General features: G+C 31.9%; 3 protein-coding genes across 4 annotated transcripts; 2 read left to right on the plus strand and 1 right to left on the minus strand.

The window, feature by feature from the left end:
• The first annotated feature begins 3145 nt into the window (after positions 1–3145).
• LOC107932140 (transcription factor MYB24) lies at positions 3146–4443 on the plus strand. The gene is made up of 3 exons (XM_041088184.1): positions 3146–3378; positions 3469–3598; positions 3685–4443. Exons 1-3 carry the CDS (start codon positions 3225–3227, stop codon positions 4238–4240), a joined length of 840 nt encoding a protein of 279 aa, XP_040944118.1. The 5' UTR covers positions 3146–3224; the 3' UTR covers positions 4241–4443.
• Positions 4444–11888: 7445 nt separating this feature from the next.
• On the plus strand, positions 11889–16199 carry LOC107932113 (pentatricopeptide repeat-containing protein At3g12770). The gene is made up of 2 exons (XM_016864063.2): positions 11889–14833; positions 14926–16199. The coding sequence occupies exon 1, from the start codon at positions 12140–12142 to the stop codon at positions 14051–14053; it is 1914 nt and encodes a 637-aa protein (XP_016719552.1). The 5' UTR covers positions 11889–12139; the 3' UTR covers positions 14054–14833; positions 14926–16199.
• On the minus strand, positions 14254–17343 carry LOC107932114 (probable folate-biopterin transporter 9, chloroplastic). 2 transcript variants are annotated; one of them, XM_016864064.2, is made up of 2 exons: positions 16484–17343; positions 14254–15951 (listed from the first exon to the last, which is right to left on the minus strand). In XM_016864064.2, the coding sequence occupies exons 1-2, from the start codon at positions 16962–16964 to the stop codon at positions 14801–14803; spliced, it is 1632 nt and encodes a 543-aa protein (XP_016719553.1). In that variant the 5' UTR covers positions 16965–17343; the 3' UTR covers positions 14254–14800. The 2 variants fall into 2 exon arrangements, with proteins under 2 accessions (XP_016719553.1, XP_040944119.1); XM_041088185.1 differs by having other exon boundaries at positions 14254–15940; positions 16484–17337.
• Between the last annotated feature and the right edge of the window lie 3116 nt (positions 17344–20459).

Consider the following 20459-nt stretch of genomic DNA (forward strand, 5'->3'; position numbering starts at 1 on the left):
CTATTAAACCAATACCTTATTAATAAATTTAAAAATACCTTCCTCCTATTAACACATGGACACCCACCTTTGTTTTTTTTTTTTTGCATTTTACAAAAATGGTTTAATTTCAGGTTTAGTCTTTCTATTATACTTAAACCTATATATATTGACTCGTGGACACCATCCATGCTCCTTTTCTTCTTCTTTTTTTCATTTTATAAAAATGGTTTAATTTTAGTTTTAATTTTTCTCTTATACGTAAATTTGAAATTTAATCATTTGACTTTAATTTCTAATATAATTTGATCATAGATCTTCACAATGTTATTAGTTAGTCTAAATAGTTAATATATTTCAATTTTCGATTAAAATGTTACGTGGTTATGTATAATTTAAATGTTATTACTTTTTTAACATTACAAGACAATGATCAAATTTCAATTTTGGCCCTTATACCATGCTAAAACTTGGATTAAATCCATATGCTTTATTTTTTTACTTAATTTACTAGCTCCTTCTACTTTTATAATGTCATTAATTAGCCTAAATAATTAACATTCAATTACAATGCTGTAGCCATTTTTTAAGAACACTATTCCAACAACAAAAATTTATTCTATCATGATGAGCTCAAATGTGTGTTTTTAAGAAAAATAATCTCATAAGCATTTTCAACATAAATATTTTATTACATCACTACTAAGTAATTTCTTTTAAAATTTTAAAATGTCACGTCATTAAATTTAACTAATGAGTTTTAACAGTGATAGCAACTGAACGTGAATTTAAAAATTTGAAAAGAAGAAGAACGAAATTCTTGAAAAACAAAACAAGAAGACTAAATTTCAAATGTATAAAATGTATAGGGACTTAAATTATATTTTAACCTTTAAATTTTTACTCCATATTTTAACCTAAACAAATAATCAACGCAATACGAAGTGTGATGAGTTATAATTTGATTGAATTAATTTCCCTAACGTTTCTAGAAAAAAGCGTGCGAAAAATTTCCCCTTCCAATTAAGAAAAGGAACCAAAGGAGGAATAATTTAATTAATGTTTGGTTAAGAAGACCCACAACATCTCTAAACCTCTAATCCTAATCTTATTTATCTTCTCTGAAAAGACATGAAATAATTATCACCAAAAGAGTTAGACAACACATTACTTTTAAAATATTAAAAAAAATTCTTTAATTTCACAAAATAAAGTTAAAATTATTGTATCCTTCATTAGTATCTAAAAAAAGAAAACCCAATTTTTAACTTTGATTAATAAAAAAATTAAATATATAATTTTAATTTCAAATAATAACTTTTAAATGTGTTTAAACACACTTAAACTCGTATCTTTTTAATGGTGGTAACAAGTGGTGTTATTTAGGAAAAACAAACTCAAAAAAATTAGCAATGCAAATGAAGTATATAATAATGTTACACTTCTATGCCCTTTACTAAACACAAATTATTTAGTTAGTAATTAAAATAATAATAAAGCTCACATGCTTAGCTGTTAAACAAAAGTTTAAGCAGTACAAGTAGTCAGTCAAGTCTTTCAGCTTTTAAACCCTACTATTCTTTTCCTTTTTCTTTAGTGCGAAAATCCGTACAAGACACGGATTATTAGTGTTTAATTTTGGATTAATTAAATACAAAACACAGATTAGAGTGACAAGTGGGTGTACAGATTTTCTATATCACTACACCTTGTTTGTCTCCCGAGAAAATCCCGCACATGGCATCCAAATATTAAATTTGCAAATATGAAAATTGGATTACAACAAAATTCTCTCATTTATTTTTATTGTTGCCTTTTGAGTCAAAAGATGTTATGAAATCGGATTGGAGGGATAGGTTGTCGGGGTTTGAATTCGAGATTGAGTTTTGTTTGATTTGATTCAACTTTTTTTATGTTTTTCGAAGTGTTTACGATAATTTAGTTTGATTTTTATTTTTTTTATTAATTTTAGATTTTAAATTTAATTCTTTTAGTTTAAATGTGTTAATAATACATTCTCTTATGATTGAAAAAAGATTACAAGTAGTTTCGGATATTATTTTAAAAGAAAACATATATGATCGGAAGGAAGATGGAATTTGCATGCACTCAAGGGGCGTAATCAAACTTTGTCTTTGAAGACATATATCTAGAACAAGACCACCTGTCAATGGTGACGATCTAAAACAAAACCATCACCAAAAACTGTTTGAATATTTTAATGTCCCCAATACCCAATATGGAATCCAACAATATTTATTAATTAAAAAAATCATGATTTAATGAAAGATTATTTGGACCAACAATCACTTTAACATGTAAGCAAATCCAACACCTGTTCAATTTTCATTACACATCAAAATTAAAATAATCATCCACCCACTTTTTATAATATATATTTTTTTATTTCAATTATGCCTTTTTAAAAGCTATTAGAAAATAAAATACACACATTTTTTATAAAAAAAATACTATTACATAAATAATATTAAGGTATAAAATTTATACTTGGTAATAATATGGTTAATAATATATAAAAATTTATAATGATTTTGTATAAACCCAAGATTATACTTGGCAGAAAGGTATGAGATTCTTTTTTTTTTTCTCCTTTTCCTTAAATTTTCTTTTGTCTCTTTTTGGCATCAAACAAATGTATGCTAATTGGATAATGTCACCCAATGTCTTGACATTCCCAATTTTTTCTTACAATTCATTGATATTGACTTTAATGTCCTTTGGATAATTTCATTGTAATCAAGTTTATATATATATATATAATATCTCAACTTCTATTATAAATACATAATCTAAGAAAACAAAATCATAAAGAAATTATAAAAAAATTATTTGGTAACGATATCATAATACTTCAACGGAATTCAAATTTAATGATCAAATCAAGAGGAACTGGTCAAGTTTCAAGACGAGTGTGTGAAAAAAAGTTCAAAGACCGAAGTGAAAAAAGTTACCAAATTCAAGGATTAAATATCAATTTATCCCTAATTTTAAGGTTACATTGGTAATTTAACAAATGATATGACAGTATCTTAATCTAAAAACAAAGAGAAAAGAGACAAGGGATGGTTTAGAAAGTGACTGATAGATCTCTCCTTTACTTCACATATAAATACATGACACACTAAACCTCAAATGCCACAAACAATTTGCTCTAAAAAAGCACTTTAAAGTTTCAAAAAGCATTAAATATCAAAGTGTGTTTTAAGCCTTTTTTGTTGTTGGTCATGTCTTGGGCAATGATGGCTGGTCACTTAGGTTGGGGTTTCATTGAAGAAGGTTGGAGAAAAGGTCCTTGGACTGCTGAAGAAGATAAACTCCTTATTGAATATGTTAAGTTACATGGTGAAGGCAGATGGAACTCTGTTGCTAGGCTTGCTGGTAAGCGAACACTTGGAAATGCGACATTTCGTAAGTTTAATGTTCGAGTCTTAACATTTAAAGTATGTTGTTGTTGTTGTGTTTTTTCAGGGTTGAAAAGGAATGGGAAGAGTTGTAGGTTGAGGTGGGTGAATTATTTAAGGCCAGACCTTAAAAGGGGACAAATAACCCCACATGAAGAGAGTATTATTATCGAGTTACATGCAAGGTGGGGAAACAGGTAAAAATATGATCTCAAACATGGAACTTTTTGGTCTGAAAATTGGGAATATATTCGTATTCGATGCTCATGATCTTGATTTGTAGGTGGTCGACGATTGCGAGAAGCTTGCCGGGAAGAACTGATAATGAGATCAAGAATTATTGGAGGACCCATTTCAAGAAACAAAACAAGCTTCCATCAGATAATAACACTTCTGATCATAAATCCAAAGCTCGTTTGCTGAAAAGACAACAATTCCAACAGCAACAACTCCTCCAACAACAACAACAGCAACTGCAACTTCAACAACAACAAGAGCAACATGAACAACAGTTACAGTTGAATCAGTTGGACATGAAAAGGATCATGTCTTTGCTTGATGAAACTGAACATAAATCATCAGTACTTCCATATGTGCCACAGTTAAGACAAGAAATGGCGACTGCTGTTCCATACCCCAACACAACCGTAGAACAACAACAAGCAGGCTTGTTCTATCCTATGATGGAATTTGACGGTAACGTTTCGGGTTCCGGCAGCGATACTTCCAACGAGGTCGATGTTCTGTGGGATGGGTTATGGAATTTGGATGATATCAATGGGAATTTTGGTGCAACAAGCAAAGTTAGCTTTCACAATCTAGCTACCCCTTTCAGTTAAATTTTCTTTTAGTTAAAAACAAAACTTTTTAGCGACGAAAAATTCGTCGGGAAAAAGTTGGTAGTATTTGTCAAAATTAGAACGCCGCCCTCTAAACTAATTCCTACTAGTGTTAGTCTTTTCAAGTAATCATCAAATGAGAAGGCCATTAAAGGGAGTGAGCCTTAGATTGATGATCAAGGTGTGAAAATGTCTTGTTAAGAAAGAATAATTGTAATATAATCTATCAATAAAATAATCTAATTTTACTTGGTTAGATTCTGGATTTACTCGGGACTTAATATAATTACAAAATATTAAGGATTTTAAAAAAATAAATAACTCTGAGAGGACTTATATGTAAACAAAAGAAGATTGAGATGACATTATGACACTTTTTTTTATTATTATTTTGAGACAGAGAGAGGAGATTAAGTTAATAGATTTTATAATCTTAAACTTAAAAATCATTTGGCACATCAAAATACAAATCTTTTTAATTATTTTAAGACAAAAAAAATTATTATAAACTTAAAAAGAATCTAAAAGTTAAAACTCAAGTCACGATGAGCACAACACATCACTTCTAGAATCCTTTTACCACACTTATGTTTTGTCTTCGTTGTCGAAATTCGACAAATTCTTCAACATTAAATAATTTCTTTTTAATTATTCTCTCCTTTTTTAAAAAAAAATTCATTTTTCTTTTAAGGCAAGCATAGAATTAGTGCCAAAAAAATTATTTCTTAACATAGAAATAAAATTTAAAATTTGGAGAATAAAAGATGAGATTAGAAATATTAATTATTTCTTGAAAATAATATTATGAATAAATGAAACAAATAGTGGAATCTTTAACCACAAATCATGTGAATTTATTAAATATGTTGAGGTGTATGGTTGAATCTTATGTCACAATGAAAACAAAAGGTTGGGAAGTAACTTGGAAACAAAGTGGGTGTCTTAAAATATATTTATTTATTATTAGTAAATAAAATGATAAAGATTAGAACTTGATTCTCTCTTGATTGCATTAATCTCCTATGTTATCTTTTTGTGATTTCCTTTTGTCATATGTTAGAAAAAAAATATGTAGTTCTTATATATAATATATAGATTTGTCATTTTCCTTGGATCCATGCTATGGTAGTGTGTCTATTATATACTTATAGCTAGTAAATAGATAGGTTAATCTTAATCCACCTAATTCAAGATAAAATGTACTTAATTTAAGACTTCATATTGACTTAAAAAGGATTAATTGAATGGGACAAAACCAATACACTAATTCTTTTTATAGATATGTAAAATTGAATATCATTTTTCATTTTCTTTCGTTAAAAATAAAGATTTTTTTAAAAAAATTTATCAGTTAGGGTTTTGCCGATATAAAGTTGGGATGTAGTGATTAATGACGGTTCATTTGGTGGGTGGCGAACTTTGGGTGAAAATGATTGGAGTCTAAATTTTATCAAGAAATTGGAGTTTGAAGGGAAGAAGAAAGATATTGGGAATATGATAAAGGGGGAAGAGAGTTAGTAGTTCTGATGTTTATGGGTCTTGAACGGGGTGCTTCATGTCCTTCCCTCAAACACTATGTGTCATCTTCATATTAGTCTTATACTCCTTGAAATTAAATCGACTTACTTATGTCTTGTTCTTGTAGGTATAGGTTGCCATGTTAAGACAACGTATATATGTGAAGCATGGATATCTAGTTTTTTGTCCCTGTTAATAGTGTGGCCCTATTGTGTGAGCTCGTGGGGTGTTAACCTTGTGAGATCATGGGCTTGTAAAGTTTTGAGCTCGGATGTCTTGGCCTCAGGTATTTTTAGCTCGCAAGAAGATTCCAACATGTGGAATTGAACGAGGTCAACAAGACATGAGGTAAACTCGTCGAATATAGGTATAATAGTTTTTTATTTTGTAAAAAAAATAATTTCACTAAATTATAACTGAAATTTTAAGCTTCATAAATCAATTTTAAATATATTTAAAAAAAATGAGACATGAGTTTTTAATCTAACATATATCCGAATAAAAAAGGAATTCATTTTCAATTGTAATTCACATTTATAAATTCCACTTCTAATACATAAATAACATTTTTTAGAGGTGAAGCCACACTAGACCTGTCTATGCGCCGGGCGGCCCGGCCCGGCCCGACGGCCCGCCCAAAATATGGGAGGGTTTGTGTAAAAATATAGGCCCGAAATATAGGCTTGGGCAAAATTTTAGGCCCGTTTAAAAAATGGGCCGGGCCTCGGGCAAGATTTTTTTGGCCCGGGCCTGGCCCGGCCCGGCCCGAAAAATATTAAATATATATATTTTTTATTTTTAAAATATAATAATTTTTTATTTTAAGTTTATTTACTTTCATTTCCTTGACTAGTGTTACAAAATAATAATAATAAAACATCAAGTTTGTTTTACTAATCAAATGTTAGATTTTGTTACAACAATTAATACAATTAATACAATTAATAATTTGATAAATTTACTAATCAAATGTTAGATTTTATTACAACAATTAATACAATTAATACAATTAATAATTTGATAAATTTACTAATCAAATGTTAGATTTTATTACAACAATTAGTACAATTAACAATTAATAATTTGATAATTTTACTAACAATTAATTTTAATAACAATTAGTTTTAATTTTATTAAAAAAAACTAATTTTAATTTTAATTTTAATTAAAAACGGGCCGGGCCAGGCCGAGCTCGGGCCTCATATTTTTTCTTCGGGCCGGGTCTGGGCAAAATCTCAGGCCCATATTTCGGGCCGGGCCTAGTAAACAGGCTGAAAATTTTTTGTGGGCCCAGCCTGAAACCGGCCCGGCCCGGGCCATGGACAGGTCTAAGCCACACGCGGGTAGGCGATTTGGGTCTTCAATTCTATTTTTAATTTCTTTTAATTTAATAATTTAATTTAGTCCTAATTTTAATGTTTTTAAAATTTAATAATTTAATTTAGTGTTGTTGAGTAATTTTCTGTATGTTTCGTTAAAGGAAACATCCAAATATTTATACATATTATTACTGTTCATGATTTGACCTCGCTATTCATAAGACTGACATTCTGAGTAGGCCCCGAGCATGTTGAACACGTATACAATTTTGGGTCGCCTGCTAGACCTCGCAACCCCCTACATGCAAACTCCTGAGGTATATGCGAGTTGGGATCGCAAACACCCATTGGCTCGTGCGAGCTAATATCGCAAGTTCCCTTGGTTGTCATTTTGTTGTATGCCTTGCACATATCCATCTAGTGAGGCCTGGTCGAGTTGCGGGTAGACAACCCAGATCTTATCCGAGTTTTGAGTTGGTGATCATTGGTGTATAACAAATCTCTTCTAATCTCTTAGTTAAACAAAAAAAATTCATTTTCAATTATTACAAATAATTAATTCTATGTGTAATTTTAACACAAAGTTTCAACTTTGATCCCAATTTTTTTAAAATTTTATTACAATTTCTTGACTTCATTCTTATCTCTGTCTTACTAATTTGAAATTACAGGGTAATTGAATTATGAATGGGGATCAAATCAAGGCATAAAGTGTATAATCAAAGAGTATTGCAATTAAATTCACTTCTTATAAAAATAAAAATAAAAAATCCTTATTAGAAAGATTAATAAGTATGGAATAATTAAGCAAATTCTTTTAGAGTTCTATTATTACAAATACAATATATTTACAAGTACAAAATAAATACAAATTTAAGCCTGATCAATTATATAATATTGAATTAAATCAGTACAAAGCACAACAAGTAGAGAATTAGACTGAATCTACACATGGCATACACAAGTGGTGAGATGAATATCCACACATCATAATTACGCACAGTAGAACTTTAACCTAAATACTTAATAACTTAAGACCTCTACCTTAACCAACAAACCAAAATCTGTCTTAAGTGCCTTTTTGAGCGAAAAAAGAGAGGAGTGTTTAAATTAGAACACAAAAATTTCATTACCAATCATTAAAAAATAAAAGATTAAAAACAGAAGCATATAAAAACCTTTAAAAATTTTCTTTTTTTTTCCAAGTTGTTTGCTTCTTATATTTTCTTGGGCCCAGCAGCAGTGCTAGCCTCCGGGCTAGCTACTGCCTGCCTTTTTCTCTTGCTCATCAACCCTCTTTTTCTTTCTTCTTCTCATTCACTCCATGTGCATTTTCTCTTTTCAATTTGCAGATCTATTTTGTGTGTATCTTTGTTGTCTTTACAAGTTGTGATGGACAAATGATGATGCCTATTATCGCTAAAACACCACCGACCATCAATAATTTCTTTTAGAAAGTGGGTGACTCTTTGTTGACTTCTTAATATGTTTCTGCTTTGAGAGTATTTCAAAATAATAAATGATTTCATAAGTCGGTTTGGACCTATGTTGTCTTAAGTTTTATATGTTTTTTTGTTTATTTTTTCATTGTTTAATAAGTCTTTACTTTTAAAAGTTTTTGTCTACTCTTGTAGTACACTTTTTAATCTTACTTATGCATGTAGTATTGCTTTTGCAAGTGATTTTAAGGTTAGTTCTATCGTCGTCCTCTTTAGTTTGGTGGATGCTCGATTCTTTTGTCAGTTTATGCCCGCCGCTTTGGACCATCATGGGTTGATTTTCTTATTATAATCCTTGTAATCACTCCAGATATGTTATACTTGAGTTATGACAGAGCCAATTGTCAACATGCCATAATGTTCTATTGATACTGAGGCTGAAGCCTTTGTTGTGTTGATGGAGCTTGTCCTTCACCGCCTACAACGGGTATTTATTATTTTTCCTCTTGAATTGTATGATCTCATTCATTAAATGAATTAATGAACTTCTCTTTAAAAAAAAACAAAAGCATACATCAACACGCTTGTTAAATTAAGCGATAAGAAATTCAATATTTCTTAAATAATATCCCGAATTCAAATTTTATAGATATAAAAAATAATGTTAAAACAAGCTTATCCTATTTAGAAATCTTACCTTTTAACTCAATTTTAAATGTAATCAAAGCTAGTACTATTATGGAACAACCAAAGTTGTCAATCTCAAAACCAAAAGAAAAAGAAAATGGAAAGCAAAAGCATATGAATACGGAAACCTTTAGCAAGCAGTACAATCCGTGCTTTGCTTTAGTGGTTAGCATTGTCTCCCCTCCATTTCCCCCTCCTTTCTTTTTCTATCTTAAAGTTGGAAGTATAAAGTATATTAACAACGTGCCCCTTTCTTATTTTATCATTTTATTTCAATCAATAATCCCATGCCAAGATTTGAAGTTTGATTCTCTCTCTCTCTCTCTCTTTAACTTGCATTGCAAACATCATAATGTTTGTCATGTTACAATATTCTTTTTAGGGTTAAGGTCTAATGTAAAGTTAAGTTTATAAAGTTTGAAGATTAAGTCTAAATCAACTCCGTCACCTATTGATAATTTGATCACCGGAACGGAGCATTTCGGCCAATATTAGAGTAGAATTGACTATCATGAATGTAACTCCATCGATACCACCAGTTCGGAGTGTTCGAACGGTTAATCGAATCGAATTAGTATTAACTAAATTAATTAAATTGTATAATTCTTTAACAGTTAATCGAAATTTATATGTTTTTTTTGTTAAAACAAGTATAAAATATATCAAAAAAATACATTGATAATGTTCATTTGTCTTGAAAGTTAACCAAATTAACGGAATAAAACCGAAATTTGAAGTCTTGAAACACTCCATAAGTTTTGAAAGTAAAACATAATTAAATGTAATAGTCTTTAATATTCTCCATTGCATTATACCTACTAAATATGTGTAAAAAATAGCATATAATAATTATATATGCATTTAAAAAATCAAATAATATAAACAAAAGAATCGATTGTAAGTTAACAAGAATAAAATAAGGTATGGTCTGATGCATTTTAAGAAAAGTTAAACATTAAAATGATTGAATAAATTAATGTAGAAGTGATGTGGTAAAGGAATTGGATATCTTCTTTTGATGATGATTTCCAAATCCAATTTTGAGTGCACAGAACCAGCAACACCCCATCAACAAACACAATCTATGAACTTCAATTTAGGCTCCCTAAATCACCAATTATTTCAGTATGATGGAATATTGAGGAATAATACTTTCGTTATATATTTTAGTGTTTAGAACACCAACATTAAAGCTCATTTGGAGACTCCAAACTCATTGCAGCTCCAAATTTTAACCCTGGTTATGAGACAAAAAGTAGGGAGGTTGTGTTGCCCTTTTATCATTATAAAATTATTAAATATATACACAAGACCAAAGATTGTGAAAATGTTTTAAAGTAATATTTGTATAGTATCATTATAAAATTAATATTAATTAATTAAAAAATGATTTAATTATTATTAATAAAATCATAGTTTGACATAAATATAATTTTAATAAATTTTGATTATTTGAATACACGGGATTATAAAACACACGGCGTCCAACATTGATTTCCTTTTGCCGGTGGCCTCTAAGAAGGTGAGAAGGCGGGAGGATGATCCAATGATGGAGGATACTGAGGAGCAAAGGGTTTCTGTTTAAGGATATGTTGACGGGTGAGCAGGCTGGAAGAGTTGTTGAGGATGATGACTTAGTTCTTAAGGAGGGTGATGTTATCATTGAGAATATAGATGGGATTCATGAACTAATGGATAAGAGCATGAAGACAGTGATCATTACGCTTTTGGGGAGACGCATTGGCTTCAATGCACTTTTGAGTAAGATCAAACCAAAAGACTCCAACTCATGTCAAATTTAATTATAGTGGTAATGCTTATGTTTTCTGTAAATAATACATATTTTTAGAGATATACTAATAAATTCAATCATATATTGATAGAATATATAAATAATGTAGGCTAAATTTTATATATATATATATGTAAATGTTACAAGTTAAATTTGTTAAACTAATATTAGACCTGATCATGGGTAGGACTGATATAGAATTTTAGATCTGCTTTCTAGGCTCGAGTCCGACCTAAAAATAGGTCTAAAATTTTACTCAAGCTCGATTCGTATTAAAAATGTTAAACCCGAGTTTGACCCGGCTTGACCATAATAAATTTTTAAAATTTACTTTATATAAAAACAAATTTTAAAAAATATAATGCATCAAATATATTAAAAATATTAAAATAAATATTTTCTAAAAATTGAAAATATTTTTTGTCTAAGCTATGTGATTTGGGTCGGGCCTAAGCCAAAAAATTCTACTCGAGGCCTACTTGTTTAAAAAATGGGCCTTATTTTTTGCCCAAGCCCTCCCACTTTTCAGACGGGCCTTCGGGCCTAGGTGGGTGGCTCGATTCATGATCAAGTTTAATCAAGACCGAATTGATAAAATGTGTAAGCATTGAAAGCTAAATTTGTTATTATACCAATAAAATAATATGTACAATTGACAAAAAATATTAATATTCAAAGTTGATCTGACGGTCAATTTCGGAGATCAAAGAGGAAAGCTATTTAGATTTTAGTTAATAGATTCATGACATTTAAAGTTGTTTCATGAAAAAGAAAACTAAACCATAAAAGAAAAGAGAAAAAAAATTTTTTGATTGGTGCAGGCGATGCAAACAAAAAAACTATACAACATAATTTTTAATAGCCGGATAACTTAAATAAAAACTTTCAAATAATTTAGTAACTATTTTTTTATTTTTTTTTTCAAATTAAATTACTAAAACGTAAAATTTACTGGTGATTTAGTAACATTTAACTAGTTTAACCAAGTTTATGAATTTTATAATTTCTGCAGGCAACACGAGTTTACCATGAATGTATGTATACCCCTCATGAACATATTAAATATCTTCAGATTTGAATAGCTGGTTTTCAATCCGATGAAACATCGTTCATCATTATTATCACCGCCAAATTTCAAATCCGAATGACCTTCTGCTTCCCCCTTACCCGCTACCTACTATTCGCTTTGAAAGCCAGCCGTTATCACACATCTGCCTCTGTCTTCGACTCGCCTTTCAATCTCCTCCATTTCCTTGATCTCTCCTCTACCCATCAATGTCTCCAATTCACCAAGCAAGCCCACGCTCGAGTCTTCTTACTTGGGTTCACTCAGAACCCGTTTTTAGCCTCAAAGCTCCTCTCTTTATACGCCCTTTTTGGGCACCTAACTCAGTCAAAAGCCGTTTTTGATTCGGTTCAAGACAAGAATGTTTATCTTTGGAACTCAATGATCAATGGGTATCTAAAAAGTTACTCGTATGCTGAAGCTTTTGATTTGTTCTGTAAAATGGATTGTCTTAATGTAAAGCCTGATGATTTTACGTTGGCAACGATTTCGAAAGTTGCTGGCGAAATCAGGGACTTGGTAGTGGGGAAATTGGTTCATTGTCAAAGTGTAAAAACTGGATTTGTGGTGGATATCGTTGTTTCCAATTCTTTGATTTCAATGTACGGGAAATGTGGAGAGTTTGAGGCGATGAAGAAAGTGTTCGACGAAATGCGTGAAAGGAATGTGGGGTCTTGGAATGCGTTGATTTCGGGGTATTCAAATTCAGGGGATTGGAGATCGGTGAAGGATTTGTGGGAAGTTGTTAAAAGCATGCAATTTCATGGCATGCAACTCGATGGATTCACAGTTTCGAGTCTTTTGCCTTTGAGTAGTGGTGGGTGTACGTGGGGATGTAATTATGGGAGGGAACTCCATTGTTATACTCTGAAGAATGAATTGGATTCGTGTTTTGGTTCAGATGTTCATTTAGGTTGTTGTCTGATCGATATGTATTCAAAAAGCGGTAAAGTTTCAACGGGTAGAAATGTTTTTGATAGAATGGGGTCTAGAAATGTTTATGCTTGGACTGCAATGATCAATGGTTACATTGAAAATGGAGATTTTGAGGAAGCATTGGTTCTTTTTCAGGAAATGCAGTTGAAAGATGGAATAGAACCCAATAAAGTGTCTCTAGTGAGTGTTCTCCCTGCTTGTGGCTCTTATGCTGGTTTAAGGGCTGGGAAACAGATTCATGGTTATGCAACTAGAAAAGAACTGACCTGTGATGTAGCTTTGCGTAATGCATTGATTGATATGTATTCTAAATGTGGGAGCTTGAATAGTGCTAGACAAGTTTTCGATGGAGGTTCGTTCGGTAAAGATGCTATATCTTGGAGTTCAATGATCTTTGGATATGGATTACATGGAAAGGGTGAAGAAGCCATAAGTCTTTATAACCAGATGCTTTTGCTTGGGAATAAACCAGATATGATAACGGTGGTAGGGGTGCTTTCTGCTTGCTGTAGGTCGGGGTTGGTAAATGAAGGTCTTAGTCTTTATAACACAATAAAAAATGAATATGGGATTAAACCAACGGTTGAGATATGTGCTTGTGTTGTCGACATGCTCGGTCGATCCGGACAGCTTGATCAAGCATTAGATTTTATCCGAACCATGCCTGTTGAACCTGGGCCTAGTGTTTGGGGTGCTCTTGTTAATGCTTCTGTAATGCATGGGAATATTGAGATGCAAGAACTTGCTCATAGGTTTCTCATTCATTTAGAACCCAAAAACCCTTCGAATTATGTCTCACTTTCGAATTTACATGCTTCTTCTAAAAGATGGGATGCTGTGGCAGGATTGAGGAAAATGATGAAGGAAAAGGGTTTGAAGAAGGCACCTGGGTGTAGCTGGATTAACATCAATGGCAAGACTCATTGCTTTTATGTGGCTGATAAGGCACATCCTCATTCCACTTTGATTTATGAGATACTTGATGGCCTCATCCTTATAATGAAGGGAGCTGGTTACCCTATTGATTCTGAAGAGTTGATACCGATCACTAGTTAATAATCGAAGAGAACACTGGCCGGTGGAGCCATCACAAATGAGTTATAAGAAAACTAACTGTTTCAGGTTGGTTATATGGCATATTGTTCTACAGTGTTGATATTTATCATCCATTTTCTATTGCTACTCTGCATAAGTTTCGTTCCCACTGGAGGGTAATCTTATAGGATGGTAGACGATGTCCTTAAAACAATCAAAAGTAAGAGAAGCTTATACTCATTTTTCTCAAACTAGGCTCTTTCTTACAGTGCAAACAACATAAACCATTCAAAACTCTGTTACAAATTCATTTCATCTGCACAGGATGCAGTTGCTTTTACAAGTTCATGCCAAATCTGTGGTGAACCTAATCCGATGTGTACACCTTAACCTCCAAGACAATACATATAATCTGATTGCACTCACACCACTTTCATCACCTCTCTTTGATACGGGGTTTCCAGATATCTGAACTTGGTAATGCATAACTGATTATGGAATAGTAAATCTTGGAGAGAATAAGTAAATGCAATGGTCAAAAGCAAAAGAGCTAATTGTATGTCAAAAAACTACTGGGTTCATAGTGCTGATGACCCCCGCTCAATGATGGCAGCCTGACACCGAAAGGGAACTTGAGATAGAACTGATTCACAGAAGGTGGCATCAATTCAATAAAATATGGGACTTCAACTATCTGGCATTTTTCATTTTTCAGCTCATATGTTCATAAGAAGTTCTCACAAGTCACAGCCAAGTTGAATAGCTTCTCTACTTCTGTGCATCAGATTCTCTTTCTCGGCGGTAAGCAAAAACTGAACCAACCACAACTCTTCCAATCCTTCTGGTTTTTCGGTTTCTTTTACTCATACCTTTCTTTCTTTTCTTCTCAACAGGTTGAGACATAGGAACATGATGAATCCATCCTAAAGGCAATAGTGCTGCAAGGAACTGTATCAAAATTCCTACAGGCAAGTTGGAGTAATCATTGGATCTTATTCCAAGCATAGCAGCCAACCCAACTCCCCAAAATCCACTAAAAATCGATGATAGGCACAATGCTGATGCCAAGAAAGAAGTAAGGGATCCTTCGCAACCCCGAGGACACAAAGTTGCAAGTAGCACCGAGAAAGGAAGGATCTTAAATTGTGCAAGAGTTTCTGCTAAACCCGAAAAACAAAGGGCAAACACTTCATTAGGAATTCCAATACTAAGATTGATCTCTCTTACCAAAGCAAGGTCAAGAAGAAGGGAAGATGCGTACAAAATCTGTACAACACCGATCAACTTCCTCATGGGAATTTGTTTCCAATAATGGTTATAAAGCACAGTCAAAGAAAGAAGTATCAACTGGCCAATCACTCTCGACATTCCAATAACTGAAGGATTAAGATGCAGACATTGAGTTTGATAACAAAAGATTGAGCCTGACAGAATAGGAACCATAGCAATGGAAGCTACAATCCAAGTTAAAGGTCGGAATATGCTGTCTTCACTGATGGCAATCATAAGATCAGATAGCTGCTTTCTGATATTTTCTGAAACTGACTGTCCAGTTGGAACGGGACCCAAAGATCGAGCTAAGCCAAGACATTCTTCACTGGCAGATAAAGAAACTAGAAGCTGAATAGATAATAGAACCGAAAAAATGAGGAACATCATCCTGGGTGGTAATCTGACTAAGAAATATCCACCTAGTAAGTTCCCCAGGATCCCGCCAGCAGCTAAAGCCATGAAGGCATAAGACTGGAGTCCAGTAATTCGGTGTTTCTGGCCATACTCTGTAATAAGAGCATCCTTTGCGACTTCTGTAACAGCTGCTCCTGTATTACTGAGAAGAACACATGCCATGAGAGCAGGAAGCGCTTGCCCTGCAACTGGAAACAAAGCCAATTGACCCCAAGACAGGACCTGCAGAAGTACTGAAAGTTGGATTCTTAGTAAGGTTTGATCGGTTTTTCAATCAACTAACTGAAAACTTCTCGAATTTAAGATGTTAGAATGCTCAAGCAGTTAGTTATCTAATGTATAATCATTGCTTTCAAGTATGACTTCTGCATTTCATGGATGAATCCCGAATATGTAAACGATGATGAAGAGTGCATTGAAATGTAATGGATAGAATCTGACCTAGGTATATGAAATGGTAATACTACTTTTTTGAGTTTTATTGCCTACTGCAATGGAATATGGAAATGAATGTTTGGAATATAAGGAAATAGAACAAAAAAACAGAATCAAATGCATAGTAATGGAAAAATATAAAGAAAAAGTGGTAAGAACTTGAAACAAGACAAAGGAAGGAATAAAAGAACAAAATACCAACAGTTAATCTGCAAATCCATTCAAGACCATGACAAGCACCAAAGTTTGCATTAATGGAAACACAATATCACAACAAGCATAAACATTTCAAATTGAGTCAAAAAGAAAGAGAAGAGCATATTAACTGACCTCCAATGCAAATATAAGGTATCCTATGAGCACCCCCAATATAGAGAGCATCTGAGAGAATTCCAAACAGAGGCTTCGCTACCATGGGTAGGTTGCCAGAGTTCTGCACAAGCTGCAATGTTGAAGGGTTTAAGTTAAGGTTATAAGCCATGTGGAAATTCAAAGCCAACCATGGGAAACACCTAAAACCCTGAACCCAATATCCCAACCCACACAAACCCAACATTTCTTGAACGCCTTGTTGCCATAAACTTTCCTTCTTTTTTTTGCCCTTCCTGACAGAAACCTCACCAAGGTTGGTTCCTATAACAGGGTTTAAAAATTGGGTCTTGGGTTTTATACCAGGATTTTGATGGTGGAAAGACCTGAATATTGATCTTGACTGAAAGCTTGATAACTTTGAGCATCTCTCCTGGTTTCTTGGGATCTTTGAACCGGTTAAAAATATTGGGTTTTTAGTGGAAATCACTGGGTAAATCATAGTTTTTGGGTTTTTGGTACGGCTTTGCCCAAAGATTGCAAACAAATGGAACCTCAACAGGAAAAAAAAAGTATACTATAAATCCCACATTCCAACAAGTTGAAGATATGTTGCTCTGAGAAGAAGAAAAGGATATAAATCCTAGAGTGTTTGAAGAGAAAGAAAGTTCTAGACAAGGGTTTATAATATATAATATTATATATACATTAAACATTAAACATTACTTGGTGGAATACTTGAGAGAATCAAGGAGAGAAATGGAGACGTTTCCAGCATTTTGTTTAACTTGATTTCTTGTTTGTTGGTTTCCAGGAGGGATTTTTGGAGGGGTCCCAATGGGATTTTGCCTTTTATAGGATCATCAATCTTGGATTCATGGGGTCAAATCAAAATCCTTATGAAAATGCTGACCTAATCAATCAATGGTATGTCAACACATCTACCATTTTTGTTTGGAGATTCCTATGAACCGTTGGTTTCAATTGTTCTCAAATTTTAAAATATTTTTATTAGATCCTTAAAGTATGGCATAAAGCATATTTAGAATATGTTAATCAATCTTTATAAGTGTGCATATGTTCCATGGATAGTTAAGTTTGCGGAATTAGAAAAATGATAATGTCATTAAAGTTTATGTATTACATGTCAAATAAGTATACATATGTTTAAAATGTGATTCACGTTTTTTATTAGTTTTCACGCCAGATTCAAGCTAGCATAATAGTTTCATGATAAAATAAATTGAATGAAATGATATTAATATTTTGAAGACTCAATTCAAATATTTTAAAATTTGAAAATAAATTTAAAATATAAATCATAGTTTGTGAAGTTGGTGCAATTAACCCGTTTTAGTTTTATATTATGCAATATGAAATTGTTGAAAGGGATAACTATAAACTTCAAAAAGATTAATTTTCATAAATCGTAAAACGAACATAAAAAATACTTTGATCGTACAAAAAATGCACATGGTACATAAGCGAATGTAAAAAAAAATATATATTATAAAAATCAAACTCAAAATTGATGTTAACTAAAATATATGTTTTATTAATTTATATTTATAGTGAACCAATACAAAATAGATATAAATTTATTAGATACTATGTTAATCAAGTTTCGGCAATCTTCGCATAGGCTGAAGTTTTGATTATTTTGAGTATTTAAATTCGAGTCTTATTATATATAAATGTAATATGTGGGTTCTATCTTAAATTATTTTGAGTTTAATTTCAAATCTACTTTAATTTAAATTCGAATATATTGTAATTTTTAATTTATTGTGTATAGTATTAAATTTATTCTAATTTTAATTGATCATACATGAATTATTTATTACTTGTACTATATTTATGATTATATTTGCAGTTATAAATTATTTTGAAATGTTGAGTGTCTCAAAAGGTCAATTTCCCTATTTATAAAGCACAGTCTCTTGTTTTGATGTACTAGAATTAAATAAGTTCTCATGCATACTAACACGTATCTTATTTTAGGGTCAATACGTGTTTCCTCAATATGAGTTCGCCTGCATGGTGGTGCAACCCATTAGGCGTGTACCCATACAGACGAACTATATGATTTACTAAAATAAAATGGATTGGATTAGTCTCAACCGAATAACGGATCGATTACGACGAACACCATAAATAAAAACATTCTTGTGACTACTGTTTTGCTTTTGGATTTTCTCTTCATTTCTGTTGGGGTCATATATCTCACGCCATATATATGATTAGGTTCCTTCGCGAATATACCTAACATTATTTATGAAAATAAGGTAAAAGTCTATAATAAAATAGAAAAAAGCAAGGGGAAGTCGGATCTTAGAATAATAAAAGTGTATGGCTCCCGATGGTTTAAGCAAAGCCCAAAATTAAGATAAAACTTCAACTTTTTTAAAGTGGGTTTTTGAAATGGTTAATGCAAAATTAAATATCAGATAAATAATAGTTACTATAATTGTCCTTCTTTGTATTTTGTTAAAACGAGTAATAAGGCAAAGACAAAAGCATCTATTTTTTTAATTTATACTCTCTCTCTCTGCATTCGGCATAACACCTCAATTAAATGCCAACTTTATTAGGTTTAGTTCTCCTATTATCTATTAAATTGGACTTGTAGTCAATTACTTTTGAAAGCTACTCTTTTGAGGCCACTTACTTTAAAAATAACATGGATTAAATCAAATTTTTAAAAATAAATTTAAGAAATGAGCTTGATACAGATTCGACGCAGAAGCAATAAGGATGAATTCGTGTCTCTATAACGACATTACAAAGACAAACCAGACAACGTATTCGCACTCAAAATATTAAGATTAGCGTCCGAGGCTGAAGTTATGTTGAAGAACTTTCGACACAAACTTTAAATCGAACTTACCGAAAACGAATTGAACTAGAAAGGAGAAGTTCGACCCCGTACAGGATCAATTTGGCATAACATAGCAAAAAGGAAGGTAGTTTGAAGAGAATAATCAAAACGAAGAAAATAAAGAAAGAACAGATGAATGGTAGCAACAAAAATGGAAAGTAAAAAAGAAAAACAAAACAAATGTCATCCCCCTCAGGAGGTTAAGGAATTCAAAAATAAAACATTCCCTATTGCTTTCATAAGGACTTGAACACAAGGTACATAAAAGCTTAACCATTAACTAGCAGGCTCATTCTTGTCATCAATTGACTAAATTTAACTTATAATCCACATGTCCAAAGATTAGCAAAATTTCAAGAAATAAGATTTGAACCTAGAACCTCACACACATAACTAGAACACTTAACCACTAAACCAAACCAATTTACTTATAAAAAATTTCCAAAGTCTAAACTCAAATCAAGGGATGGTCACTCTTGGTTTCAAAACTCAATTTCTTCTAACCCGATTTTTGGGATGTTACAGAACTTATTAGAAAGAATACAGTACAATACTTGACCTTCAAAGGGACATTAGTAGAACATGAACAACAAATGATTTTGGATCAACTTTGGAACACATTGATACCGCAAACCTATTGGAATTTAGTTATACGTTATGTGAAGTACATGATCTTTTATGGAGCAAAGAAAATGGCAAGACTAAGTGTAGGTTCGCGAAAACTATTTAGGAAGCAAAATACTTTTGACACACCATTGATGGATAAATTACTTATTAGGAAATTATTGAGGAAATTTATAGATTCTATACCCATTATAAAGGTGGAAGATGAAGAAGACCCTGAAGAATTTTTGAATTGAATTGCAGGATATGAATTTGAAAAGAATTTGAAATTGAATATAGAGAATTTTCCTGATGAAGATATAGAATTTGAAATAGAAGAAAATGCAGAAATAGATTCAAGTGAGTAAAAGTTAAGACAAGGTACAAGTTAGAGACCAGAGAATGTAAAAGAGAATAAGTACATAGAGCCATACATATATGAATGAAAATTTAGAAAATTTGAGCCTACGAATGAAAATTTTGACATATTGTAATGTTAGTATTTTGAAAATAGAA

The sequence above is a fragment of the Gossypium hirsutum genome, chromosome D02 (assembly GCF_007990345.1).
Source record: "Gossypium hirsutum isolate 1008001.06 chromosome D02, Gossypium_hirsutum_v2.1, whole genome shotgun sequence".
Classification (NCBI taxonomy): domain Eukaryota; kingdom Viridiplantae; phylum Streptophyta; class Magnoliopsida; order Malvales; family Malvaceae; genus Gossypium; species Gossypium hirsutum.

Coding starts and splice junctions, on each gene's coding strand:
- LOC107932140 (XM_041088184.1), top strand. CDS start 3,225: ATGTCTTGGGCAATGATGGCTGGTCACTTAGGTTGGGGTTTCATTGAA. Junction 3,379..3,468: donor CTCTGTTGCTAGGCTTGCTG/GTAAGCGAACAC, acceptor GTGTTTTTTCAG/GGTTGAAAAGGAATGGGAAG. Junction 3,599..3,684: donor CATGCAAGGTGGGGAAACAG/GTAAAAATATGA, acceptor CTTGATTTGTAG/GTGGTCGACGATTGCGAGAA.
- LOC107932113 (XM_016864063.2), top strand. CDS start 12,140: ATGACCTTCTGCTTCCCCCTTACCCGCTACCTACTATTCGCTTTGAAA.
- LOC107932114 (XM_016864064.2), bottom strand. CDS start 16,964: ATGATTTACCCAGTGATTTCCACTAAAAACCCAATATTTTTAACCGGT. Junction 15,952..16,483: donor ACCTTATATTTGCATTGGAG/GTCAGTTAATAT, acceptor TCCAACTTTCAG/TACTTCTGCAGGTCCTGTCT.